This window comes from Denticeps clupeoides, chromosome 4 (assembly GCF_900700375.1).
Source record: "Denticeps clupeoides chromosome 4, fDenClu1.1, whole genome shotgun sequence".
NCBI classification, from domain to species: Eukaryota; Metazoa; Chordata; class Actinopteri; order Clupeiformes; family Denticipitidae; genus Denticeps; species Denticeps clupeoides.
Genome location: NC_041710.1, coordinates 15,794,322 through 15,821,246, shown reverse-complemented (window position 1 = coordinate 15,821,246; position 26,925 = coordinate 15,794,322). Strand labels below are relative to the sequence as shown.

Here is a 26,925-nt window from a genome sequence, read left to right as displayed (position 1 = left end):
GAATCAATCCCAGAATTTTCCAGGCTTAATGCAGGAACACCGTGAAACTGGGTCATTTGATTTTTACCAGAATTCGTTAAGCTTCAATCTCATGTTTAATCCCATTAGTAAGGACTTTGGTATCAACCATAGGTCTCTTTATATGAACATGTAAGCATGAAGCACTGGACTGTGGAGGGTTCATAGAGGGTTTGGGCTGTTTAGTCTAACACAGCCTTAGTTAAAGAGCACATCCAGACTCCCACCTCTGCTGTCAGATAAGGACAAGGACAAATATTTACCTGAGAAACACAGTGCCTGAATCCTGTCCGGCCTTGCACTGATAAGCGAATGCTGGTGGTCTCTGTGCACCACAGCCATCTGATTCTGACCTGATGTTTATTCATTTTTAATAGATTTTTTCATTTAATGACACAAGCCATACTCAGTCTTCTGGAAATATTATTTTCCCCACTCTGTGTTTTGAGTAGGGGAATAAACCGGTTCCACACACAGAGCACCACAAAGCACCAGTTTACTGTCACTTTCAGTTCCGGAGTCTCTGACTGTACTGGACATTGGTCACCGCCCCATCTTTGTCCTGTTCAGACAATGGCCACCCTGCTCCCAAGGCTCTCTGGGACTCGTGGGAAATGGGGTGTTCAGTGTGTTGTCACCAGGGCAACAGGGTCTAATGTTGTGCTGACGCGGCACCGCTGCCTGAGGTCATGAAGAGGGGCATGATGGATACAGTTGAGCAGGCGCCGAGGAAGTCACAGGACGTGGGGGTCTTTCCTCAGGACCCTGAGGGCCACCATTGTCCCTGTGTCACCCCAATGCTTTAAATGTGCTTTTGTTTTGGTACGGAGGAGTGGATTTTTAACAGAAACCTGCAAGAAGGCTGTTTACACGGAAGTGGTGGAGAATGACCATCAATCAGTTGCTTCTTCCTAAATAAGTCTTGCGTGAACACATCCTTAATAGGGCACTTAAAATAGTAATACTACAAAAAAAACTGAAAAACTATGAGATGCAAAGTAAATTTGTGGCACCACTCACACATACTGCACATCCACAAGAGCATGAGATAAGATAGGAAAAAGTGGACTCTGTGAACGGACGGTGACCCTCAGCTGCCCTGGCCGCCTGATAAGTTGGAGTGTTTTGGGGGTATGAGCTTCGGATGACACATGGCTTTCCAGAAGCCTGTTTCTTTACGCACCATAACAAACAGGCTGCATCCAAGCTGGCATTTAAACCTAGTGGAGCAGGCACGGTCAATCTGACCGTAAAGGCGGTGGCCGGAGGTTCTGTGTGTGCCCTTGTGTGTTCATATGTGCGGCAAGGCCTTTACCAGATGTGCACACAGATGTGTGGAATAAGTGTGTGAAAGATGCCATTGTGATGTGGACATTGCATTTAACTACATGTTTAATAACTTATACAGCAGTAAACCAGTCTAAATGAAATTATTAATTGTTTATTAGCAAAAAAATGCTAATTTATTGCTGTGTTTTTGTTGGGAGGCTGAATTAGCTCATTAACCTGTAATTACATTCATCAGCTTTTCTTGCCCTTCATGTGACAGAGCAGCATTCAAGCTTGGTTTGCTGCTGTAAAACGCAGAGTCAGATTCATGGGTAGGTCTTCCGTTTCATGACCCCAAGCTGCAAACCGTCCTAATCCTTAATCTATATGTTTTTGTTTAACCTTCTGTGCATTTCTCCTTTTTATTTGCATGATACATTAATAAATTGTGTACATTATCAATAGTAATATTGTTACTTTCTGTTGTATTAACTCAAAATAATACATTTGGTTCTCTCATTGTGAGTATATTCTGTTTCCATTGCTCAGTTGTAGCAAATAGCTACATTTTCACCATAAATTACCACTCGAGCAAAGGCTTTTCTTCAGTCAGTGTGTATCACACACAACACATTGTATTCTGTTATAAAAAGATCTGTCTCTTTGTCTCATTCCATCACACAAATAATGTTTTGTCCTCAAATGTGAGCAAGATAGCACCTTAAATTGTGCTTAACAGGTGTGGTGTGTGACACAGCTAACACTACCAGCAACGTATCCACGACTTTAATACTGAATAGTGTTTTTTCCCATGTAGTCAGAGTCTGCATCTCTGCTCCTTAAATATCCAATGGGACTGTCATGCACTAAACTTTAACCTGTTATTTCTTCAAACCGTGGCTCTGTCAGGTATTACTGTACACGCAGTGATAATAGGAACAAAAAGTGTGGTAAAGCATTTCATTTTTTTCCGTTCACTTCTCAAATGAAAACATAATTCTTAAAAGAAGAAAATATACTTTTGGGTTTAAGTTACAGTTTTATAGTACAAGTGTTACATAGTTTTATATTCATTCAATACTGTAGTGTTTTAGTAGATTTCTGTATATTTTTGTGCGTGATTTCCAGCCACTGAACAGAAGTATTTGCCAGCGCTAAGATTGCCCAGCACCTAATAGCGACCTGTTCAGCAGGCTTTGTTAATAAATGCCTTTTGTCTCAGTGCAGGATTTAGTTTAAGGTTAAATGCCCTGCCCTTAAACCCGTTCACTCTTTTAGTGCACCCGGCAAGGTCAGTGCTCCAATCACAAAGAGCAACTGTCCCTGGAATCGCCCTAGAGCTTTCTGGCCATGCTGCTGAGACCCGGCTCTGCCCCCTCTCTCTCCCACAGCTCCATCACCCTGAAATGAGTTTTATAACCGGACAGTAAACTTCCAGGGGCTTAATGATGATGACTTCTTCATCTGCCCAAATGTTCCTTTTGTTTCTCTTGCAAACCCCCCCTTGCTTAAACCCCAACTCAGGTCCCACCCCCGCCTCTCTCCTGTGGCTAATCCCTCCTCGGGCTCTTCTGCCCCCTCCCTCTGCCTCTATCTCTTTCTTTCTGGCCACGGTCTGTGATTCTCCCAAACTCAGCATTGGCTTTCAGCTGGAACCCTAACCCCATCGACCCCCTTTTTTGTCTCGGTGACCTGCTGGAAGAGGATCTTCTGTGGCTCTCGCCGCCTCATCTGCTGGCTCTCTGCTATGTCCCTTTTTTTGCACTTCAGTCTCCCCAGCAGGCGGTCCTGGCGAGAGGGACTTTAGCATAGAAATGGGAGCCACCCAGCCGGCACTGATGGGCCACGCGAGTCCTCGCTCTACATGGGCGATCAGGGCCGGGCCACTTCGGAAAACGATTGGCGCCCTGGGAAGTTTTTTTTTCTCCCCACCATGTCAGAGTATTGTTCCTTCAGTTGTTCTCCAGATCGATTTGTTTTTTCTGACACTGACCCTCAGAGCTGAGCTTCACACCTCTCCACCACTCTTCTTTCTTTCTCACCTGAGACTCATTCATCATGTTGTAGAAATCACATCATGCTCACACCTTAAGGACAAACTTTTCCTGTGCATTTCCTCATAAATAACCCTGCCCTACTGATTTGTTGTCAGTTTGTTCTCTAAAACCGAGTCACACACAATTGATCCCTCAAGCCATTGAGCCAGGGCAGGAGGACACAAAGAGCGGTGAAAGAAAGCTGGGCTTAAGACAAAGCAGTGTTTTCAAAGATGTGGCGAGAAAGAGTGGAGGACTGGAAGCCTCCACATGACACATCTTTTCTCAGGTGGCAGTGTGGATGGGCTCCTTCCCTTTGTCAGCTGCTGGGGATGGTGAAGGATGGCCAGGAGGTGGGCCAGCTCTCTGACAGGCTCTTTTGTCTATCATCAGGGTCCTTTTGAGCAAAGGAAACCCATCTTTTCCACTCTTTCTCCATTTCAAATGACCTATTTAGATCTTGCTGTGTCAAAGTCAGGGACCTGCAGATAAATCAAATCAGTGGTTCATCCTGTAAGAGTTGAACTTGCACTGTCAGAATTTTCTGTGCAGAACTATGAGGAATTCATCTGTTTGTTAGCAGTTAGTTGCCCTTTTCAGCATATATAAAAATGCACGTGTGCCCCAAATGGGACTGGGACACAATTTTTTTTTGTGGGATGATGGGATTAATGACTCATTGGACCTAATTTAGCCCTTCATTTGGGGGAGTCCATTGTCCAGGGCTGGTTTGCTTACACTTTCGGCTCAGTTGAGTAATTGGTGACAGGGTGAGAAGCTCTGCATTGCCAGATTAAACCAACTGCAGTCTGTTTGTCTCACAAACAAAATGTGAAATGAGCACAGAGTACTGGACAAAAAAACAAATAATAAAATGCATTTCTCTCAGTTCTCTCAATAATCCTGTATGTTGAAATGCTGATTAAAACCTCCCACCACCAACGATAGGATTGAAATATATAGGAATATTGCATACTGGTCTTTTGGGAAGCCACACCCCAAGCTGTCTGTCAAGTTGACTTTCTTTGTTTACCTGACAAATTCAGCAACTCTGCTTCAGCACATCAACTCGCCACCATGGAATGGTCCCTGCACCCGAGCAATCTTTCCTCTTCCATGGACCCCAAGGCCACTATCAATAATTAACATAGACTACTATGAGGCTAGAGTCAAAACAGGATCTTGGCAGTTGCTGATTAAATCTGCCTTGGCGGCCTGCAGGGTCTATTTACCTTCCAAAGTCATATGATAGGGCAGGGCTGATGAAACTATGGGCCTTTAGTCCAGTATCTTTCCAAGTCAATGCTTTGGCTTTTTGGCTCTTTCTCCCAATACTTGCGGCCATGGGGGCACAGAGTTTAAGAGTTGGTCTGACGTGTTCCCCCAAGGCATATGCACCAGATGACATGCACAATTAACGTTTGATGACTAAACCTGTGCTAAAGGATGAGTCACAACGTTTTGTCATAGTAGGTTAACATGAGTAGTGAGAGGACAGAATCTTATTTATCTGTATCTTTATAAATGTCCTCAGATCCTTCCCAAGGAGGCCTTTGGATAGAGTGGAACTGTGGGTCAGCTTACTTATTCTCACCAGATGAGCCTGGTATTTATTGCAGGGATACATTCTCAGTGAATCCTCAATCCAAGTCGAAAGGACAGACATGTGTGTGAGTGTGTTCAAGGCAAGGGCAAGGGACAAAATGGTATGTCTCTGACCCCACATTCCTTGCCAAGTGTCCCCAGTTTGCCCTACCTTTGAATTGGCCCCAATAAAACAGGGAGGGAGGCCAGCAATTCGGGAGAGGTCTTTGGCAAGTCTGCTGCTCTTAGTGACTCCTTAACCTGCAGCCTCTATTGGCCCATGGCTGGATGGCTTTGGCAGGATGGCCTGGTCCACACTGGGTCTGGGTGCTGCCAGGTCCGGTACCTCCATTGTTGCTGTGTTCTGCCTGTTTGGTTCTATCCAGCAGAGCATCTGTCACTGTAGGGGGTCAGTAGAGACCAAGATGAATGGGTCCTCAGGGAATGCTGCCTACCTCTCTGAGCAAATGGCCCAAAAAGGGAGGGGATTGGCAGGGGGGAGGGTCCTGGTGGTGTTTGTGTGTGTTTGTGTGTGTGAAAGAGTCATTCAGAAAGGGTTCCACAGAAGGAGCAGGACAGTGGGAAGGATACTAGCAACAAGCAACTGGATTTACCTAGCCAATTTGAGGACTAATATGGCCACAAACCAGATGATCCCTACAACACTGAAGTGATGCAATTCAGTTGTGTTTGAATTTTACCCATCTGTTATCCTTAAGGACCAATCTGCCACCATGGACTAGATGATTCAACCAGCACTCTGAAATCTGGTGCCCTGTGACTTGGGGGGTATCAGGAAATTCGAATCACTTGGTCCAAGGGGCATCTGGAAGGTACAGGGAGCACATTCCTATCTCTTTACACTTTCTTTGCTACTCTTTGCTTCTGTTGTGGTTTGATGAGATGGGCTTTTAGCACCTACTTGTGTGAGGAGATGTTAGTTTTTTTCTGTCTTCACCCCCGCTATGTATTCTTACTTACATAGTCGGCTCCTGAAAATGCTTCCCTAAGCTTGCTGCTGTTTCTGAATCCTTAGACCTTGTGATATTTCTCAGTCAAAAGAAAAAAAAAAGCAATGGGATATCACAGATCTCATCTATTCTTAAAAACTTCACAAAAAAACTAGTTCAAATGCTCCTGCCATTTATTTACATGTATTGTCATTTTAAATTTGCATAACGTTTTGTAACAGATGCATTTCACAAATTGCTCTGCTGTTGCTATCAGGGCTCCAGAACATTGACCTCATGTCAAGTTTTATTACCTTCAGCTATGTGACCACTGGATCTTCTTGCCGTTTTCCACTAATGGATTGGCAAATGCATGTATGAACTTGTGTGCAGTGAGATTGTTGATGTTAGAAGGACACAAATAAGTTAGAAGAGTTGATTTCATTTTAGCTTTCTCCTCCTCATTGTCAGCAATGTAATGTGATTATGCAGATAAGATGAAACAAAAGGAGGAGTGGAGGGAAGGCACACTACAGGCAAGGGTGGGACGGTTTCACACTGTTAACATCTGAATTATCGGAGAGGCAGTAATATTGCCCTTACTGTTAATATATAAGAATATACACATATAGGGTAATTTAAAATATGCCATTAATGTGTAACTAATGTGTATATTTAATGAAGTTCTAACTTTGTAGTTGATTTTTTTTATGTTTCAACATTTGACCAAGTACATGTGGCATTTCCAGAGTACATGTGGCATTTGCAGAGCCCTGTACATGTCAAGTGCTCCGAACTCTCCCGGTACTGCAAATGCTAGTGATACTGGTAGTTACATGTTACACTAATCCACATGGAAGTCGGAGTGGCACGTGACTCCAACAAGACAGTGTTCCCCCATTTGCCTGCAGGCGAGCCCTTAAGCAAGCATGCTTAATGCCACAAATGTCATTACCAGTTCGACAGGACCTGTGAGCCCTGTAATCAGTGTCTGAATGTTCATTTAGACTTACTGTGAGTCTTCCTCGTGGTACCTACTACTGATTACCTTTGTTGATGCTTCAATTTGCATGAAGCCTGGTAGAGCAAAATCCATTTTGCACAGCAGTATTTGCACTATTTTCACTATTTTCGCACATTTATTATTCATTTAACCAGTTTAGCACTGTCTGTCTCATTGCTGTCTACATGTTTTTTGTTAAACGTGTCCCCTGTTTGCACTTTATGTAGCCTAGTTTTTAAACTTTGTTTAATTGTATAAATGTAACATGGAGCACCAGGTTCCAGAGAAACATTGTTGTACTGTCTAACATGTATATAGCTGAAATAACAATAAAGCTCAACTTCAATGACCATAAGTCCCTTCTGTTGGGCAGGAATGTCTTTGTGAAGTTGAATACTTTTTTCTCATTGAATTGTAATAGTGTTTTTGCAGCATTTTACTCCTAATGTGTTCTATGCAACTGGGTCCAGAGATGTGTTCATCTGTTCTTCCTCACCTTGAATGTTAATGGGGATGCCTGATTTAGCCTTCACCAAACAATGAGAGAGTCAGACCTTATGGATTTCCTATGGAAATCTCCCCCACCCAGCAGTTTGCTTTGATTGGCTTCGTCTAATCATTTACAAGCCAAGCTACTAGAAGTTCATCAAGATCTTTAGCTGAGCTGCATTTGCGTTTCTCAGGCGAGAAACTGTGTCTGGCCCTGGACCTTGCGTAAAAAAACTGATTGGAAACATGCATCTTTGTTTCACCGTCTGGTAAGCTGGCAGTGTGTGAGGTCTTGTCCATTGCTGCTAGTGGTTGTTGATGAGATTTGATTGCAATCTTTGGTGCAGTATGTTTTTCCGAAATGCCCCAGGCGCTGTGCTATCACATAACCCATCTCTGCCACTTATCACTTTCCCGCCGCATATGTCCAGCTTGGCTCCAATCTGTCATAACCTTCCCAAACAAACAGCTCCGTGTGAATAAAAGATTTGCAGAACAGTGTCTGCAATGTGAAACTGCAGTGCTTGTGTATGTTTGAAAGCAGATCTGATTTGAGCTTTACTGTTTGCTTGCATTTGTCTATATCAGGGACTTGCAGGTATATGAATTTTCACCTAAACACATCTTTATATGTTTAAAGTTTAATGACCACATTATGTTTCAGTGGTTTTGATGAAAACTTGCGGGCAAACTGCACCTAATTGTGTGCCATTATGTTGCTCTATTCAAGTCAGAAAAGATCTGTTCCTTTTCTGGCAGCAGGACAGATTGCATATGCTGAAGCTTTTTTTTAAACGAGGCAGCACTGAATTCTGAGCATTACATTTTGGGGCGCTGTATGATATGCTTATCTTTCTGCATTTTTCTTATCCCGGAGGAGTAGTGTGAGAGGAGTATGATGGCCCTCCCAGACGTTTATGCAGCTCAGTAGTGATCGGTCATGGAGCAGAGGTGAACCTGACCCTTCACACCCGAGGAAAAACACACACTCACGGTATGTTAACACTCTGTGTCCAAACAGTTGTGCGTGGTGTCAAGGTCTCATGCACCTAGTAACATTACCAGTTAAAACTCCAGTAGTGTTGACTGTTGACCAGTAAAAACATTTTAAGTTTTAATTGGAATTAATAACTGTATGCAAATACTCAAATGAATGTACAGTGGAAAAACAATAGATTTGTTTTTTAGGAAATGTTTCAATTGTTTTTTGTAATGAATATGTCAATTAAAAATACATGAACACATATAAACCAATACATATTCATAGACTTTTTTTTTTTTTACTTTTCCATGCTTCTATGCTGGAAATAAACCAGCAATTTCTCTACTTTAATGCCATTGGTATTAAAGTATTTAATTTCACGGGTATGTAAATACAAAAAAAGCCCAGGGAGGTGGCCTCTGTGTGCACTGAGCATGCATGATATGAATAGGGCCTTTTCGGACAGGACATCTGACTCCACCCCCCAGTGTTCCCCTCAAACGCCAGGGCCACATGTGCCCTCAGAGCCCTGTGCCCTGTCCAGCTGCCACCTGCTGCATCTTGGCCAATCACAGCTGCAGCCACAAGATTACTCTCTGGCAGATGTTCAGGAGTTTGTGTGTGTCCAGGGAAAGGGGTCAACAGATGCGACCTGGGGGGGTTTAAAAGGCAGAATTGATAGCATGAATATAAATTCACAATCCTTCAGTATCACCTGAATGAATATCATGGCCATTAATAGTATTTTTCTGTTCTTCTCTCCTTATAATTTAGCTGTTATAATTGTTTCTCTTAATCATGCATTTTAATTCATTAATCAATATTTTTATTAGACAAACTGTTTTAATTCAACATTTTCTTTTTATAATGTTTTACAACACAGGTTGCATGGTTCACATTTGAGGCATGTGAAGGTGTGTTTTAGACCCTGATGTTGTGTTACAGACAATGGGAAACTCATATGCAGGGCAGCTGAAGTCTGCCCGTTTTGAGGAGGCTCTCCATAACTCAATTGAGGCATCCTTGAGATCGAGCAATGGTGACCCACAGCCCATTTTTACTCAACTTTACCTGGATCCAGACCAGTATCTCAGCAACATAGAGGGTAAGCAGTAGCTTCCTTGTACACTTTTAGTACATTATTTATAACTCCAGCGTTCTTTGAGACCTTGTACAGTTTGATAATGATACAGTATATTATTATTTATTGTCTCATGATGTCCATATTCAGGTTGCTATAATTCATTCATATGGTAATGTCTCAACCAGATATTAAGCCCAAAGCAGAACTGGGCCTGAGGTCTGCTGAGGCTTCAGGGTCTGTTCTGGTCAACAGCCAAACCCCTAATGGAACAGAGGAAGATGAGAACGAGTCAGACAGCAGCAGTCCACCTCTACCCTACCTACAGGCTCCTACACCAGATGGCTGCTGCACTGTGGATGGTACCAGTACCCTCCATGCACCTATTTCACTGTTCATAAACCTGAATTTGTCAGATCTACACTAGGATACTAAATCCGACTTTATATTTTCATATAAATGTATAATCTCCTTTACACCATTTAGGTAAAATGCACCATTGTACCATTGCACCATACACTACTATATGATTGAGTTTATATATTAGGGGTGGTGTGCTGACTCAAATCCACTGTGGTCAGGGTTCTGTCAAGCTGGAAAGGATCTACGACTCATCTCCATGACAACAGAGGCAATTGATGTTCCAGCTGGGTTTGAGCTGGTGGGTGCAAAGTCTCCCAGCATCCCAGAGCATATTTTGGTCTGTGCGGTGGACAAGCGCTTCCTGCCAGATGAGAATGGGAAAAATGCACTTTTAGGTGAGCCTGCTTCATAACCACTTTATTACTACCATAAATTACAATAATGCAACATAAAAAATGAAACAGTCCGCTAAGCTGTAATGGTCCATAATCATTCAGGAAATATCTTCAAAGTGTCATTATAGGCTTATATATTTTTCAGGACTCTTTCTTTATCTGAAATTACAGTGGTTAGGTTTTTAGAAATAAAAAGCCAATTTGTCAGCATTTTGCACAAATATCCATCAGAAGAAATATTTGATCAGGTGAATCAGTGCTTCCAAGGGGTCACCTAAACCTGGTTCATGTACAGAGCTGCTGACCATAGATTTAAAATGGTGAGTGGAGAGTAAAATAGCATCTTGGTTATGTGAGTGTTGCGTGTTTCAGGTTTTTCTGGAAACTGCATCGGCTGTGGGGAAAAGGGTTTCCGCTACTTCACTGAGTTCTCCAACCACATCAACCTGAAACTGGCCACTCAGCCCAAGAAGCAGAAGCACTTAAAGTACTACCTGGTGAAGAATTCTCAGGGTGCTCTGTGCAAAGGACCCCTCATCTGCTGGAAAGGTATTTTTGATAAGCTACTTACGTGATTTGCAATTTTAATGATAAATAATGACCATATCAATAATCTCCCCTTACTCATTTGCAGACTGTAAAACCAGACAGATTTCCAGCAGTGCTTCATCCTCCAAGCCTAGCTCTTCTTCTTCATTAAGCAGCAAAGAGAACGGGGGCAACAGTGGCCAGAGCTCTTCTCCATTGTCCCTTTCAGGTCAGATTTTCTTCTTTAGTCAAGGCTATTGAGCATGTGGAACTAATAGATGATTTGCAAAGATCAGTCTCAAAGATCAGTTCTTAGAGTAATTCTAATTGGAGCCCTGATTGGCCCCCATGGTCTGACTCAAACTCCTTATTACAGTCAACATGAACTGAACAACAGCTGCTGGCGGTTTATCCAGAGGTGTTCAGTAAAAGAATAAGAGATGTCACCAAGTACCAACAAGCACAGACGACAAGACACAAGATAAAATCAATGAACAAGCCTCAAGACCAAGAAAGACCAAGAGAGAGACAGAGAGGAAAGAGCCAGGGATATGCAGAAATAGAAAAAACTCAGCCTCCTTGCTAATTAACTAACAGCAGTGAGGATTGATAACAGAAGAGAAAGTGGTAGCACAAAGGCAGCACAGCCAAATAGAATGGAGATTCAGAGATGGGGAACAAAGGATAGGTCAAAGTTAATCAGAATAAGGAAAAAACAATCACAACCCTAGGAAGCTAACATTGAGCAACAGATGGCCACTGATGGCTAAGGGCCGCTAAAACCGAACAGTGACAACATTTTACTGCAAAAAAGAACAATTTCTATTAGATATACCTGTGTCTGATTAACTTGTAATTAATTTGTTCTTTAAACTCATCAGACTCTCCTCCTGTCCGGATCCAGCCCACCTCCACTGGGCTTTTCGGCGGTCCAGAACTGTCCAGAGAATGTGGCTTCATAAAACCTCTGGCATCATCACAGGGCACCAAAACATTGCCTATAGGTAAACACTCAGTCAATCGCTATTGTTACATTCATACCACACATAATCTTCATGGTTTATTATTTATTTATGCCGGTGTCAGATGTTGAAAAACACCTGATTTTATCTACGTGATAGCCACAAATTTTTGGTGTGACTTAGCCATACATCTATGACCAAGCCTGTATCACAGTGACCTCTTAGTGTCCAGGCCTGTGTTGGTGTTGCCTAGCACCAAGACTATTTACCTGGTCATTGGGCAGGACAGATGGAGCTCTCTGGCTGAAGGTCATGTGGATTAGGTTTTTGTGCCGCTGGCCAAAAGGTTCTGTAATGAGTTTTTAATCCATCCATTAGCGCATTTGCACGTGCTCCGAGATTGACAAGCAGTCTGCATTGAATGTGCGGGTCGAGAATATCTGATGTGAAAGTGCCTCTGCGATTCATTATCAATAGAGCTATCAGCTAATGGAAATCAATCTTTCACTGCTTCTTAGAGCTGATTACCTCAGCAAAACAAGATTTGTGCACAAAGGAAGGATCCATTATAACACAATAATAAATGTTAAGTTAAATAATCGTATTATAAAGCTTTAGTTAGTTTATTTTACTTGCTTTAGTTGGTCAGGAACATTGCCAAAAATATTGGAATGTCAACTTTTAAAAATAAAATATACGCATGTCTAAAAAGATAATACATGTAAAAAATATTTGTTGTACATTTAATGGAATGTTATAGTTTTTATATATCATAAGTTAATTAAAGTGCCTGTCTGTTACTGATGCATATTATTGATGTGTATTTGTTGTGTTTTGTGTATGTGTGTGTGTGTGTGTGTGTGTACATTGTACAGTTCCTACAGCACTGCGGGTGAATGGCCTAACTAATGCCCAGGGTGTTGAGGGGCGGCCCGCTCTGCTCAGCCCGACCCAGGTTACACATCTGGGCACGCCGACCCACAACTATCGTCCCACAGAACCAGGTGACAGTCCAGGTCAGCCAATCAGGAGGCTTGTGTTTATCACACACAAACACAACTGCTTTGTACACGTCACTTATAACTTGCATTTAATATAGACCCAGTTAAAACAAAAAGAGCAGCTATATATCTTTGAAAGATATATATTATAAGCAAACTCTGTCCTTCAATGGTAAATTCTACAGAATAATTGCCATAGTATTAGTATGATTTTCACATTTGTAGGGATTATCACATCTATTTCACATGAACTTTGCTTTCTACAGCCTCCACAGCCATGTCCTCAGGACCCCCGAAGAAGCGTCACCGAAGCTGGCACCCCACATCTCTGGTCCCTGTTCCATCCACTGCAGTACCTGTTCCAGCCATCCGGCCCCTGACGTGCAGCTCCGGTCAGTGCCCAGTCAAGACTGTACAGGAAAAGGAATGCCACCTGTGTGCTATGAAAGCTCTATGCTTGCTCCATGCTTACTTAAAATAAGTATTTTATAGGTCTTACCTGGTTACTAATCAAAACTGGTGTTGCTATCACTGTATGGGAGAGAATGGGAATAAAATAGTGAACACTGACCTCCCATGGCATTGTTACTGCTCAGGGATGAGCTTTTCAGTTACAGCAACAGGGTCAGAGTTCAGAGTAACAGGACCAAATGAAAGACTCTAACTTTGACCTCTGACCTTTCTCCAGGTCCTCATCTGGCCCTGTCCAATCCACAGCCTCCCTCAGGGTCAGGGGTTATACAGCCCCAGCCTATTACAGCTGGAGAGACTGTTATCATCCCAGACAACCTGCTCAGTATCTCTGGAGTCCGGCCAGTCATCCTAATCGGTACAACGAAAATCATATTTGAATGATTGTAATATTCATGAATATTATCAGACGATTCTCACATAGTGCCTTACCTTCTAGGTCAAGGCACTTTGCCATACTTTTATGGCAATGTTGGGGATATCGTAGTGAGCCCCCTACTGGTGAGCTGCTATAAAACCAGCCAGCTATCGGAGAAGACCCTGGAAAACCTGGGAATGACAAGCAGCCAGCTGCTCAGTGTGGAAACCATGATCCTGCTGACCCTGCAGTACCTCGGACGACTAGGTAAATAAGTGCATCAACCTTGCTAACGCTAACTGTAACACCGACCTCATTCACCAACACCAACACTACAACCTTCTCCTGCTTTCCTCATCTAAAATAAACCAGCTAATCTGGTTGGTGTTTAAAGCACTGTTTAAGAACTGTTTTGTGCACCCCATAAAGTCTAGATGTTTTCCCTCTGGGTAACTGTTTGTGTCTCACATTTCCTCAGGTTCTGAGCAGATCCCCCTGCGTGAGGAGTTTGAGCAGATCATGGTCAAGGCCATGCTGTGTGGCCCCGCAGGAACCGCTGTGTCCCCCACACAACTACCCTGGCTGGCCCGTCTCGAAGCTAGCGTCTCCGGTGGCACAGTGCAGGTTCTGGTTTCCCACAGTTCTCTTGGGGAAGGCATTTCAGAGGCACTGCGTTCCCTGACTGAGAAGCCGCACCAACAGTGTCTACCCAACTACGTGGTCATCATCTGTCCCTCCAAGATGAGCGGCAATGAGTTCTGCGTGCTGGTGATTGGTAAGTGTGCAATACAGTGCATTGCAATCGTAAGTAGAATATCAGTATAAATATAACACATTGAACAATACATAAAGAATGTATTGTTATTAATATTATTATTTTTACCATAAAGTGCTGTCCTGAGGCTGTGCCTCAAGCCAAGTTCTTGTGGCATAATAATAATTATTATTATAATTGACACCTACTGAGCAAAGCACAATGACAATCACTAAATGGCAGTCAATTAACACACACAAATGTGTATCAGGAAAGTTCCAGGCACGCTCTCTGGCAGAGGGCATGCTGACCACCAACGAATTCCTGAAGGAAATCAGTTATGAACTCATCACAGGAAAAGTCAGTGGCCTGGCTGCTCATTTCCAGAGCACATCATTAGGTGAGTCCGGCTAATTCAACACCCTCTTGATCCCTCTGGGACTCCTGAAAAGCGAAAAAAATGAATGGTTGGTAATCTTGAACTGCACATAGTTTGTAGCAGAACATGTTTGGTATGTTTTATGTGTGCTGTCCACACATCTTAACTTGGTGCTGTGGTCCAATATAGGAGAAAATCTGGATAAACAGCTGGTCAAATACCAGCGGCGGCGTAAGGAGCAGGTTATCCAGCCCTATCAAGGTGACATTACAGACTACATCCACTCACAAGAAGCAGCTGTCATGGTACCAGCTACAGAAACAGGTGAGCATAGAATTAAAAGTCCTGTCACTAATCACAGTACATACAGTGCATCTGGAAAAGTATTCAAAGCACATTGCTTTCTCCACATTTTGTTATGTTACAGCTTTATTCCAAAATGAATTGAATAAAACATTTCCTCAGAATTCTGTACACAACACCCCATAATGACAATATGAAAATGTTTACTTGTGATTTAGGCAAATGTATTCAAAATGTAAAGATAAAGAGAAATGACAAAGTATTCGCAGCCTTTGCCATGAAGCTTAAAATTGATAATTCTTGAGATGTTTCCATATAGAAGCCACTCTTTAGTAAAAGGCACTTGGCAGCCCACCTGGAGTTTGCCAAAAGGCACCTGAAGGACTCTCAGACCATGAGAAACAAAATTCTGTGGTCTGATGAGACAAAGATTGAACTCTTTGGTATGAATGCTAGGTGTCTTGTTTGGAAGAAACCAGGCACCGCTCACCACCTGGCAGCATCATGCTGTGGGGATGTTTCTCAGCTGCACGAACTGTGAAACTAGTCAGGATAAAGGGAAAGATGACTGCAGCAATGTTCAGAGACATCCTGGATGAAAACCTGCCTCAGAGCACTCTTGAGCAGGATGGTTCATCTTTCAGCAGGGCAAAGACCCTAAACATACAGCCAAGATATCAAAGGAGTGGCTTCAGGACAACGCTGTGAATGTCCTTGAGTGGCCCAGCCAGAGCCCAGACTTGAATCCGATCTCCGGAGAGATCTTAAAATTCCCATCCAACCGGATGGCGCTTGAGAAGGAATGGGTGAAACTGGCCAAGGATAGGTGTGCCAAGCTTGTGGCATCATATTCAAAATCCAATCTGTGGACATAGATTTGTAAAATGTAAAAGGCCCATTATTTCTGGTTATTTGTGTAATGAAGACACTTTTCAGGAGGTGGAAATTGTACACCTGCTTGACCTGGTGTTAATATAACTCAACTCAATGATGTATAACTCACATATAGACTGGTGGTCTAAATGATCATTGAAATTTGTATTTTTTGGTGATTACTCTTTTTGCCAGGCCTTTAGGACTGTGAACCCTGAGGGCACAACATGTGTGACTTGATAATTTTCTTCCATGTTGTCAGGCATGCTGGATGAAATGTTCCAGATCCACCCCCCTCAGTTGAGCGTGGCTCGCAGCCTTCTGTCCCAGGTCTGTTCCATTGCTGACTCTGGCAGTCAGAGCCTAGACCTGGGCCGCTTTTGTAAAGTGGACTTTCTGGTCCTGGTTCCCCCTTCCCATGTGCTGGTGCACCAGACAGCCCGACGCATTAGACAGTCAGGTACAGTAAAGGTCCTCATACTACATCACTCATCAAAAAGACCATTGTGCAAAATTGAATAAGAATATGATTATATTTATGCATCAGCATATGCTTTTAACTGTTAAAGTCATAAAAATATTTATAATGTCTTTATTATAATTTTTTTAATTAAGCTGTTGTGAGACATTCTGCTTCTTCTTTTTAGGTGTTTTGGTGGATCTGGGTTTGGAAGATGCCTGTGCCCTTCAGAAACCAGACAAATACGTGGTGCGGCTAGATGCTGAAGTTCACACCAAAATTGAGGCCTTTATGCGAAAGGTCAAACAGAACCCCTACACACTTTTTGTCCTTATACATGACAATTCTCATGTCGACTTGACCAGGTAAAACTGAATTACAACATGTTTCCTGAACCCCTGTCCTGTCCGTGTGTCTCAACATCATCTCTAATATCTTTGATGTGTGCCTCTGTCAGTGCCCTTTCAGGTTCTGTGTGTCACGGTGAGCTGCAAGGCCTGGCTGATCGTGTGATCAACTGCCCCGAGGTGCTGGATGCAGTCAACCTGCTGGTGCTGCAGGTCAGCTGCTTTCCCTTCACCCTGCAGACACAGCAGTCCCGCATAAGCATCCACAACGAGGTGACATGGCCCACGTTTGACAGCCTGGTGAGTCAACAGCTGATCCAGGGAAAGATTTAGGACAATTCTGGATATGCATTCAATCAGGTGTTAACTATTAGTGCTTAGCAGCCCCTGGTGGTCATCAAACACCATTTATCAACAGGGCCTCTAAAGTTACTTGTAATTCAATATCTTGTCTTAATCATCATTTTGTCTCAAATCTGTCTGTATAATGTTATTTACAGTGACTATCTTTGTCTTTCTACTAAAAGTTTATCACATAAATGTTCGGAAGTATATTAATCACTTGCTACACTACTCCTCTCATTGTAGTGCTAAAAACCTATACAACCTATATCTGTCAGACTCAGCTTCAGTTATAAAGGAGTTGTTTTTTTCCAGGGGGAGCCCGCTCACAAGGACCTGGTTTATTTTGGGCTGAAGGACTACAGCTGCTCATTGCAGTGGGGTGTGGCTAGTCCCATACTCCGCAGTGACGACGCATTTGAGAGGATGGTTAACACCTTACTTGAGAGGTGAGTTAATGAAGACACAAAAAGGTCAAAAGATTTTGGGGTAAAGCTGCCATACTTGGTGAGTTCTTAGAGTATATTATGAATAAGCAACTCCTCCTCTTAAAAGGAAGTTGAAGTTGTCACCATTCTTGATTAACATGTCCTCAATGTTAGGATGTAAGGACATTAAAACTTGGTAATTACCCAGTAACAAATGGGTGATGGAGACTAAAGAGTAAATGATCCCACATAATTAATAAATATATTTATTTGACTTAATCTTATTTTGGTTACTGTACAGGCACCCCCACCTCCACAGCATGGTAATCCGCAGTTACCTGCTGATCCAGCAGTACACTGAGGCCATGATGGCCTTGACAGCAGCTCCGTCACTGCGGGACCATGTGACCCCTGAGACCCTGGCCATGGTGGAGGACCTGATCAGTGCTCCAGGGCGGGACAGTTCAGGCCGTGGACTCATGCTGCTGGTGCGTGTCCCCTCACTGCAGCTGGCCATGCTGGCCCGAGAGAGGCTGGAGGACGCCCGTGACAAGCTGGGCCTGCAGTACCGGTTTGCCGTGCTGTTGGGGAGCCCCGCTTCTGAGCTCAGTCTGCCCAGCCACTTCATCAGTCGTCTCAGGGTGAGTGTTTGTTATATGAAAGGGAAAAATTATGTTTGAATAAAATAATAAATAAAACAGATACATGTAAATAAATACATCTAAATTGTGTGGAGAAATTATTACATAGTAAATAAATAAGCTCTCAATATTTTATTATTTTTATTACAGCTAACTAATGGACTATGTCAGAATTCAATGATAATAGAATTGTTTAGTGTGTTAAGTGGTGCTGCTTACAGCCCAACCATGTTGCTGACAGATACACTGATGTGTGTGCGTGTGTGTGTGTGTGTGTTTGGGGGGGGCATTGTAGGCCTGGTGGGGCTATAACAGCGAGGACTGGGTCCCACACACATATGAAGACCTTGAGGGACTACCCTGCATTGTCATCCTCACAGGGAAAGATCCACTGGGGGAGACTTTCCCAAGGTGATTTGTTCAGGCTTTTTAGTCTTTTGCACTACAATGTTTATTTTGAGACTTTTAATAGACTCTCAATTACCACTGACATTTTGCTTATTGCAATTTGTGTTAAACATTTAATGGATGTATTTATGTATGTGTGTTTTCCTCTGCAGATCTCTGAAGTACTGTGACCTGCGACTGATCGACTCCAGCTATCTCACCCGTACAGCTCTGGAGCAGGAGGTGGGGCTGGCCTGCACTTATGTGACGCAGGGGGTGGTTCCAAAACAAAGAAGGGGAGGGGAGGGGGAGCAGGAAGAGGAGAAGCGCATGAGTGCTGGTGACCATGGTGACCCCGGTGACCCTGACGATGGTCAGATGGAGCTTGAGAGGCCACACAGCAATGGAAGTGCCGTCACCAGAGCCTCAGGTCAGCACTCCGGCCTTTTCTGTACAGACCAAATATTAGATGACCTCCAAATATATGACAACCCCTTTATTCAAGCCATTACAAAAATTTATCTGGAGCCAGCCAACAATAAAGAAAAAGCAATACATAATTAAAAAAATATATTTAAGCTTATAGATAATTCTGTCCATTATGCATAACATGTAAATAAATGTAATGTGATTTAGCTAATTTTCTGCGTGTGTCTGTGTGTAGGCTCTCTCACTGAGAATGGTGTCAGCTCCTCTGGAGTTCCAGACACTTCCCAGAAACCTCCTCTCTCCTCCCACTCTCTGTGCCCAACAGAGACAGGCAGCTCTGTTATGGAGGAGACTCCAATCACCGGTACCCACTCCTTCTGCTCGTCATCCTCTTCCTCCCCCTCATCCTCCTCAACAGCCCAGCAGCGTCCCAGCCAATCCACCCAATCCCCGCGTGGGCCTGTTCATCCTCGCGTTTTCCCTCGGACAGCAGTCCTCTCCCGGGCAGCTTACTCCCTGCTGGCGGGGGGGTCTGTAGGTCAGCCCAGCTCGGTGGCCCTGCTGCCCCATGTTGACGTCACCTGGACCAGTCCTTTGCGCCCACCAGTTCCCCAGCACCTGGGTGGAGTGGAGCATTCACTGTACTATCGACAGTGGACATCTGCACGTCAGCATCACGCTGACTATGAGGGATCCCCTACACCCCACCCCCGTCGTCTTTTGCTCAGTGGACCACCACAGGTGAAAAAACAGTTTGTTAACTTTTATTAACTTTAACTTAATAGAATCTGTATGTAAAATTTAGGACTATTTATTCACAAATAACAAATTCATGTTCCATGATAGGCAGGGAAAACGGGGGCCTACCTCCAGTTTTTGCGCATTCTGTTCCGAATGCTGATTCGACTGTTGGAGGTGGATGTGTATGACGAGGAGGAGATAGTGGATGAACTTGCACAACCACCCGAGGGTGCTCCCTCTAGCAGCATAAAGTGGCCTGATGTGGAGTACATTCGGAAACTGCCATTTGACCTCTACCCCCGTGACTACAAATTCAGAAACACCAGCCCAGTTTATGCTGAGAACATGCCCATGAACACAAAAGGTAGAAGATTACTTTTGCTTCATGACACAAGCTTTATGGAAGTTGTATCTGTGTGTTTGTGTGTGAGGGCTTGTTCCATTTAAATTCCTTTTTACTACACAGGAGTGAAATCAGAGGGCAGTACTGAAGATCCAGCTCAGAGGAACACAGTGTCTATTCGACTGAGTGTGTTTGCTGCCCACAATGCCTTTCATCACTGTGAGCAGTGCCACCACTACTGTGAAGCCAGTCCTGCCTCTCAGGTGAGCTTCCACTGATTTGCTTTTCATTTTTTTCTTTTCTTGTGATTCTTTATGAAGGTGAATGAAATAAATGAAATGTGTGTTTATTTGTGTGTAACTACAGATCTCTGACTGCACCTTCCATGCTTTCACCTTCTGCTCCTCCATGTTGGGAGAAGAGGTGCAGCTTCACTTTGTGATCCCTAAAGCCAAGGAGCCACACTTTGTCTTCAGTCAGCAGGGCAGCCATCTGGAGAGCATGCGGTTGCCGCTCCTCTCAGACAAGGTCAGAGCCGGGTCAGCGGCATCTGGTCTGTTGGGTCTCTGATACTCTTTTTCCACTGGTTCCTGTTCCTGTGCCACAGGGAAAAAAAATTGGTGCCGGTCCCCAAAACAAGTACCGAACCGGCCCCTAAACTTTTCTGGTCTAGTAGCGAAAGCCTGTGATGTCATGAGCGGTGAGCGGAGTGATTGGTAGCTTAAGAAGAGAAAATGCCGGATAGCCCAAGATCAATAACGTGGTGCGCTAAACAAAATAATACTCTTGAAGGTATTAGGAGGTATCTATTAGGATGTCCACAGAAATTTATCAAAAACTAAAAAAAAATAGGTGTATAAAGGTGTATGTTAAAGTCGCAGGCCTCACACAAGCAACTGAACAGTCAGAAAGGTAAAAAGACTACAGGGACAGAAGGGCCTATGTAAATGTGGCAGTGGTGAAGGCCCAAAAGATATCCATTACGATGTAATGGAGTCAGTGCTGGGATTTCTGTTTAGTGGGCATGACCTCTGACGTACTACCATGCGGCTCTGCTGAGCGCCTGCCTAGTGTAAATGCGGACTGGTTCTCAGTTGGTTCCCAGTTCATCACCGGCCGAGCACCAGAACCATCACCTGGCACCAGTGTAGTGGAAATTAGGTATCACTTTTCATGAAGGAGGAACAAAAACTACTCAGCAGGGTTTTCCCTGAAACTGATGCAATTAAATAATTGGGCCTTGTCAGCACAGACCAAAAAAAGCATAAAAACACAAAACACCCTAGATCCAAAGGAACCAACAAACACAATTGTTTGCATATTTGCAATCTGAAGAACTCAATTTTTTTTTTAATAGGACCCTGGCCTGCTGAAAAGCCCCATCTTCACACCAACCACAGGCCGGCAGGAGCACGGCCTACTCAACATCTTCCATGCCATGGAGGGAGCCGCCCACCTGCACATCCTGGTGGTCAAGCAGTATGAAATGGCCCTCTACAGGAAGTACTGGCCCAACCACATCCTGCTGGTGCTTCCGGCCATGTTCAACAACTCAGGAGTGGGTGGGTGTGGTCCCCTACACATCTCACACATTTTACACATTATGTAATATAGCTCTTATGTTCTGTAGGCTCCATGCCATGCTGTGGGATTTTCAGAATTATCCGTCTATTTCTGGAGTAATTAAAAGGGGCTGTGTAATGTGTACTTCTTTTACTGAGTTAGAATAAAATAGATTTGAGTTGAACTGTTAAATTACAAATTGAGTTATGCTCAGACTTGGTGGCTGTTTGTGGATTTGTGCACCAGGGGCTGCACGTTTCATGATCAAGGAGCTCTCCTACCACAACCTGGAGCTGGAGAGGAACAGACAGGAGCTGTTGGGGGTCCGCAGACAGGACGTCTGGCCCTTCATTGTCATGATGGATGATTCCTGTGTGCTGTGGAATGCCTACCACCCAGTGCAGGACAATTCTGTGTACGTAAATTACAGGTGGATACACAACTCTACCTGAACATATTTCAACTCGTATGCTGACAACTCATTGATCATGATCACACTATACTTGTACAGAAAGAAAACAATCAGTAAAGTATTTTACCCAGATAATCCATTATTGCTGTTTTTTACTGATCACAAATATAAAGTTATATTTAAGCTAAATAGAAAAGTGAAAAAAAAATCATTTTAGAAACAGTAAAAACACTTTAAATAGTTGTCTCTTTCCCCATTTAGAGGTTCTCCAGAGGTCACTAATGTGTCTCTGAAGTCTGTGCTGCAGCACATAGAGGCCACGCCCAAGGTCTCTCAGTATGGAGTGTGCGGGGTACGCAAGTGGAGCAGCGGCCTGGCATCCCAGCCGCTCTCTGCCCCTTTCTCACGGTGCCACCTCCATGACCTCATCATGCTCAACGTGGACCTGACACAGAACGTCCAGTACGACCTCAACCGGTGAGCCAGAGAGTGTGTGTTTCTCAACTGTATGTGTGTTTGTGTGTGTTGTAGTGCTTTACTGTACATGGGTCCAGTGCTATTAGTACAGTCATTTTAGAGTCACAGCGAAAATTAGGTCCTCTCAATAGAAAAAAAGATCAATGTGAGTATTGTACGATAGTATTGAATTTACTGATGTGTGTTTTTCTGTCTTAGATACACTTGTGAAGAGGTGGACTTTAATCTGAGGGTGAACAGCAGCGGCCTGCTGCTCTGCCGCTTCAACCACTTCAGTATTATGAAGAAACACATTCCCATTGGAGGCCTCAGAGACTTCCATATCAAACCCAAACTCATGGTGAGAACCCAAATTCGCAAAACACTCCATACACACACTTACAGATCACACATATGCTTCCGGATCAAACATAAACCCACACCAAATTCATCTCATGTATACATACACACACATTCATAGCAAGTTAGGCTCAGCCTGGAAGTTCTTAATCCACGTGTGTACCCCCCTGCAGGCTATGGAGAGCCCAAGTCCTCTCAGCGCCTCTCAGTACATCTGCGCCCCAGACAGCGAGCACACACTGCTGGCTGCTCCTGCTCACTTCCTGCTAGAGAGGTTTTTGCAGAGCTGCAGCCACCGCCTCTTTCCGAAGGCTGTCTGCAACAGCAGCAACCCGGTGCTGTCCATCAACAGCTACCTCAACATTGGTGCAGAGGTCAGAGATCATAAATGACACAAGCACATGGATATCTTCAAATGAGTGTTCTTTATTTGCAAGTGTTTTGTTTTTGTTCAGGTGGCTGTATGTTACATGAGCTCTCGACCTCATTCTGTAAACCTGGACCATCAAGGCCTGGTTTTCAGTGGCCTGCTGCTCTATCTGTGCGATTCCTTTGTAAACTCCAGCCTCCTTAAAAAATTCCGCTTCCTAAAAGGTACCGTTTCATTATCATACAACATTGGACAAGTCTTCTGTGTGAGACATATAATGTCATATATAAATCTCAGACATATAATCTGAGACATATAAATCTCAGCTAATTAACCAGTAGTTCAGTCATTTTTCAGACATTTTCAGTCATGTTTGAATCACATGTATCTATGTGATAAATGATAATTCCACATTAATTGTGAAGCATTTTTGCTGCTGGTGCAGTTAATGGTGAATTTAGTGTAATCCATGTCTATGACAGCATTGTTCAGCATTAAGTCACCGTCTCAATTTGTTTGAGATGGCACATTTGATGCGACCACAAAGTTACTGCAGGTGGTGGCAACCTTAGAACACACCTTAAAAGTGTGTGTAAAACATGTTATTCTGAAATGTAGTACAAACATTAAATTAGACTAATGTGAGCATCTTGTATGTATGAGCTGTAATTAACACTGTAACTATGTGTGTGTGTGTGTGTGTGTGTGTGTGTGTGTGTGTGTGTGTGTGCGTGTGCAGGAGCTACACTTTGTGTAATCTGCCAAGACCGTAGTTCCCTTCGGCAGACCATTGCGCGTCTAGAGCTGGAAGACGAGTGGCAGTTCCGCCTGCGTGACGAGTTTCAGACAGCCAACTGCAGTGAAGACCGCCCACTTTACTTCCTGACCGGCCGTCACATCTGACCTATGACCTCTCCTCAGGCCAGGCCATGTTTCCTATTCCAGATACAAGAGCCGAGTGAAGAACAGATGGGTGGGTCCAGATTTAAGTTCCTTCTCTATTCATTCCTATGGGCTCCTTTTCCGCTCTGCACTGCACTGCCTCTCACTTAAAGAGGGCCCAAGAGGCTGAGATGAGGAGTCCCTGCACTGCCAATCACAATTCCGACATCTGGAAAGGCTCTTCATTTCACCTAAAGACTCACAGAGACACCATGGAACTGAAGATTGTTACCGAACCCCCCTGCTCCACAGTGTCCTATACTGGATATGATTCTTATCTCAGGGTTTGCATTTTTTGCCAAGTGCCAGTGTTACTACTGCTTTGCTTTTAGTATTAAAACCAGTGTCTTTGTCTGTATCATTCTCACGCTCACAAAAAGACTATGGCCTCTGCAGATCAAGAGCTGTTATCAGGTTCACCCCAGATATGGAATCCTGTCAATCAGTCATCAGCTTATCCATAGTGTGGACAATGTGTGGGCCCAACCTGTGACCTTAAGCAATCCAACCAGCAACTTCGGGGCCTTACACAGCTACTGTCACTGTGACAGCCCCCACAGAAGGGCCACCCAGCCAGCTTCACCATTACGCTTTTACATATTACCTCTCCGCTGATGCTGCGCAAGGATAAAAACCTGTGACTTTTTATTTATGGCTGCCTCTGCTCCGGCTTTTAAGTGTACAGTACGGCGCCATGTGCCTGATAACATTACCAGCCCCAGTCTACCTTAACGAAATTGCACAAGTTAGAAATTTGGGTGGGGTATCTGACTTTCGCCCATCAGTAAACAATCCACTTCTCGTGGTACGAATGTTCTATGACAATTGCACAGAGAGGCCCAGTCAATATGCCTTAATTTTACTCTTAATCTCTAACATGGTGTTAGCACAAATTATTTGTTAAGAAGAGGTAACATTTATTAGTGTGTCAAGATGTGGTGAAGATGGCGATACAGGCAAAACTGACACCTTTTAGTCCTATATTCAGATGTGAAAGCTTTGTTTACATGAGAGAAATTGGTTAATTAATATATTGGTCTAACCCTGTCACCAATGGGGTGTGTTGATCGTATTGGTAATTAATCACTTTAAACCATATGTGTTGATGTATTGAAATAAGTTCTGCATCCTGTGTTTTTAGCAAGGCACAAAGAATCTACCTAAGATTTTCTTTCCACCACTTTTGTTTTAATATCCTTTTATTTCTGTAGTTTTGGGTTTTTCTATTTAAAAATGAAGAACAGGTCCTTTATTTTGAAGGATTTTTATTTATTGTTAAAGCTGGTTTGCCAGATGATATGCCAGATGAATGTATGTTGACTGCATACTGAGTTGACTAACTTAATATGAAAGCCCCCGTTTGAGTCTGTTCCAAAGAAGTCGTAAAAATTGTGAACTTGCACTATATAGCCAAAAGATGCAGTCTTGAGCTTCCCCATCAAAACCTGCAGATATGTTGGGAACAGACACTAAACCAGTATTTACTCCAACACTACCGAAGCCACATGACCATTGTGAAGACATTGTGACCCTTAGAATGTGTCCTTTGTGTGTAGATTTATGTGCACGTAACTTATGCAATTTGCTTTTCACAATCTCTACAGATGCATTATCTGTTGTGCATTTTCTGAAGCAGCCCGATGGTGTCCTTGTCATTTGATCTACCTCATGATTTTGTGGTTGTGAGTTAGTGAACATTTGACTTTGGAAATAATGCTTTTTTTGGTTGAAACTTGAATGTAATGTAATAAATAAACATGGCATTTAATCTAAGATTATGACAATGTTCTGTTTTTGTGTTCTGTATATGGGTCAACAAATTAAACACATTACATATGATTAATAGAAGACACACACTGAAACAGTGTAATTTGTCCTAAATAAATAGTGTACTGGTTCTGTCATTATAGCGGCAATTTAATTAACTAATAACATTCTTGAGTAAATAATACCAAAAGCAATAGTAACTGTATTGGAGCAAAATGCAATGTGAACAATAAGCATGTGCAAGCACTAGTTGGTTTATTGGATTATTAATGCAATATAGATTTCGTTCAGTTCTTCTGGAACTGAACACACGATTCAGTAGGAGAGGGTCTGGCGCCCTCTAAGGATGGTAATTTTTTAATTAATTTCCTATGTGAAGTGATTGTCACATGTGATACACAGCACACGGTGCACACAGTGAAATTTGTCCTCTGCATTTAACCCTTGGTGAGCAGTGTGCAGCCATGACAGGCGCCCGGGGAGCAGTGTGTGGGGACGGTGCTTTTGCTCAGTGGCACCTCAGTGGCACCTTGGCGGATCAGGATTCGAACCGGCAACCTTCTGACAACGGGGCCGCTTCCTTAACCGCTAGGCCACCACTGTGGTTTGTAATGTTCTTTACGACCTCTCAGACTTGTCCTTGTGAAGGTGGGCTGCATTGGGAATGTCCTCTGAGGGTTGGCCATCTTGGTGTCATGTACTATATCTGTGCTATAGCTCTGTGACATTGAGCTCAGGAGGGCAGCTGCTCTCTGTTCCCTGCTGTCGAGGAGCGGAATGTGGTTGTAGGACACTTCTCACCTGACTTCCCACCATAGGAGCTCGCCTACTCTATTTTATGTCGAGGAGGATAAGACTGAGCAGGAGCAGGCGTCTCCACACTTTCAGATGGACTATATGAACACATAACCTGTCCTCCTCTTCTCCTGCACACATGTTCCTCCGGATCACAACTTGGAGCTGTGGTTGGTCTGATGTCAGGTGTGTAACAGGGACAATAACCATAATTGTCAATTATTCAAACGTTTGTTTTTAAGACATTTAATCCTACACCATTTCAGCTCATCTTTATTATTCAGTTAAATACTTGTGAAAATTATCAGTATTGGGCACATTACTTTAAAAATGTAATTAGTTA

General features: G+C 43.4%; 2 protein-coding genes across 13 annotated transcripts in view; one reads left to right on the top strand and one right to left on the bottom strand.

Moving 5' to 3' along the window:
• The window catches only part of greb1l (GREB1 like retinoic acid receptor coactivator), a 34,128-nt gene extending 8,469 nt beyond the window's left edge, over positions 1-25,659 (top strand). Inside the window, exons 1-33 of one of the 8 annotated variants that reach the window (XM_028975637.1) lie at positions 5,381-5,740; positions 8,233-8,343; positions 9,277-9,436; positions 9,601-9,774; positions 9,994-10,170; positions 10,543-10,719; positions 10,805-10,927; positions 11,580-11,702; positions 12,536-12,676; positions 12,928-13,053; positions 13,350-13,490; positions 13,572-13,757; positions 13,969-14,265; positions 14,516-14,644; positions 14,813-14,947; positions 16,062-16,259; positions 16,447-16,624; positions 16,717-16,906; positions 17,264-17,397; positions 17,678-18,017; positions 18,313-18,428; positions 18,578-18,834; positions 19,069-19,574; positions 19,680-19,938; positions 20,041-20,180; positions 20,284-20,445; positions 21,275-21,479; positions 21,727-21,910; positions 22,154-22,369; positions 22,568-22,709; positions 22,882-23,082; positions 23,164-23,302; positions 23,818-25,659. In XM_028975637.1, the coding sequence (XP_028831470.1) occupies positions 9,280-9,436; positions 9,601-9,774; positions 9,994-10,170; positions 10,543-10,719; positions 10,805-10,927; positions 11,580-11,702; positions 12,536-12,676; positions 12,928-13,053; positions 13,350-13,490; positions 13,572-13,757; positions 13,969-14,265; positions 14,516-14,644; positions 14,813-14,947; positions 16,062-16,259; positions 16,447-16,624; positions 16,717-16,906; positions 17,264-17,397; positions 17,678-18,017; positions 18,313-18,428; positions 18,578-18,834; positions 19,069-19,574; positions 19,680-19,938; positions 20,041-20,180; positions 20,284-20,445; positions 21,275-21,479; positions 21,727-21,910; positions 22,154-22,369; positions 22,568-22,709; positions 22,882-23,082; positions 23,164-23,302; positions 23,818-23,981 (5,817 nt within the window). In that variant the 5' untranslated portion in view covers positions 5,381-5,740; positions 8,233-8,343; positions 9,277-9,279 and the 3' untranslated portion in view covers positions 23,982-25,659. Of the gene's footprint in view, positions 1-5,380; positions 5,741-8,226; positions 8,344-9,276; positions 9,437-9,600; positions 9,775-9,993; positions 10,171-10,542; positions 10,720-10,804; positions 10,928-11,579; positions 11,703-12,535; positions 12,677-12,927; positions 13,054-13,349; positions 13,491-13,571; positions 13,758-13,968; positions 14,266-14,515; positions 14,645-14,812; positions 14,948-16,061; positions 16,260-16,446; positions 16,625-16,716; positions 16,907-17,263; positions 17,398-17,677; positions 18,018-18,312; positions 18,429-18,577; positions 18,835-19,068; positions 19,575-19,679; positions 19,939-20,040; positions 20,181-20,283; positions 20,446-21,274; positions 21,480-21,726; positions 21,911-22,153; positions 22,370-22,567; positions 22,710-22,881; positions 23,083-23,163; positions 23,303-23,817 lie in introns of those variants that run through there. The other 7 variants (XM_028975639.1, XM_028975638.1, XM_028975636.1 and 4 more) reach the window with 7 other exon arrangements.
• abhd3 (abhydrolase domain containing 3, phospholipase) overlaps positions 10,094-26,925 on the bottom strand; it is a 28,529-nt gene continuing 11,697 nt past the window's right edge. Inside the window, exons 9-12 of one of the 5 annotated variants that reach the window (XR_003749459.1) lie at positions 19,701-20,513; positions 19,079-19,451; positions 17,715-18,853; positions 10,095-14,688 (exon numbers count right to left, since the gene is read on the bottom strand). Coding sequence is in view for 1 of the 5 variants with exons in the window: in XM_028975644.1 (XP_028831477.1) it covers positions 20,458-20,513 (56 nt within the window). In the remaining 4 variants the exon portion in view is untranslated. Of the gene's footprint in view, positions 14,689-17,626; positions 18,854-18,901; positions 20,514-26,925 lie in introns of those variants that run through there. The other 4 variants (XR_003749460.1, XR_003749458.1, XR_003749461.1 and 1 more) reach the window with 4 other exon arrangements.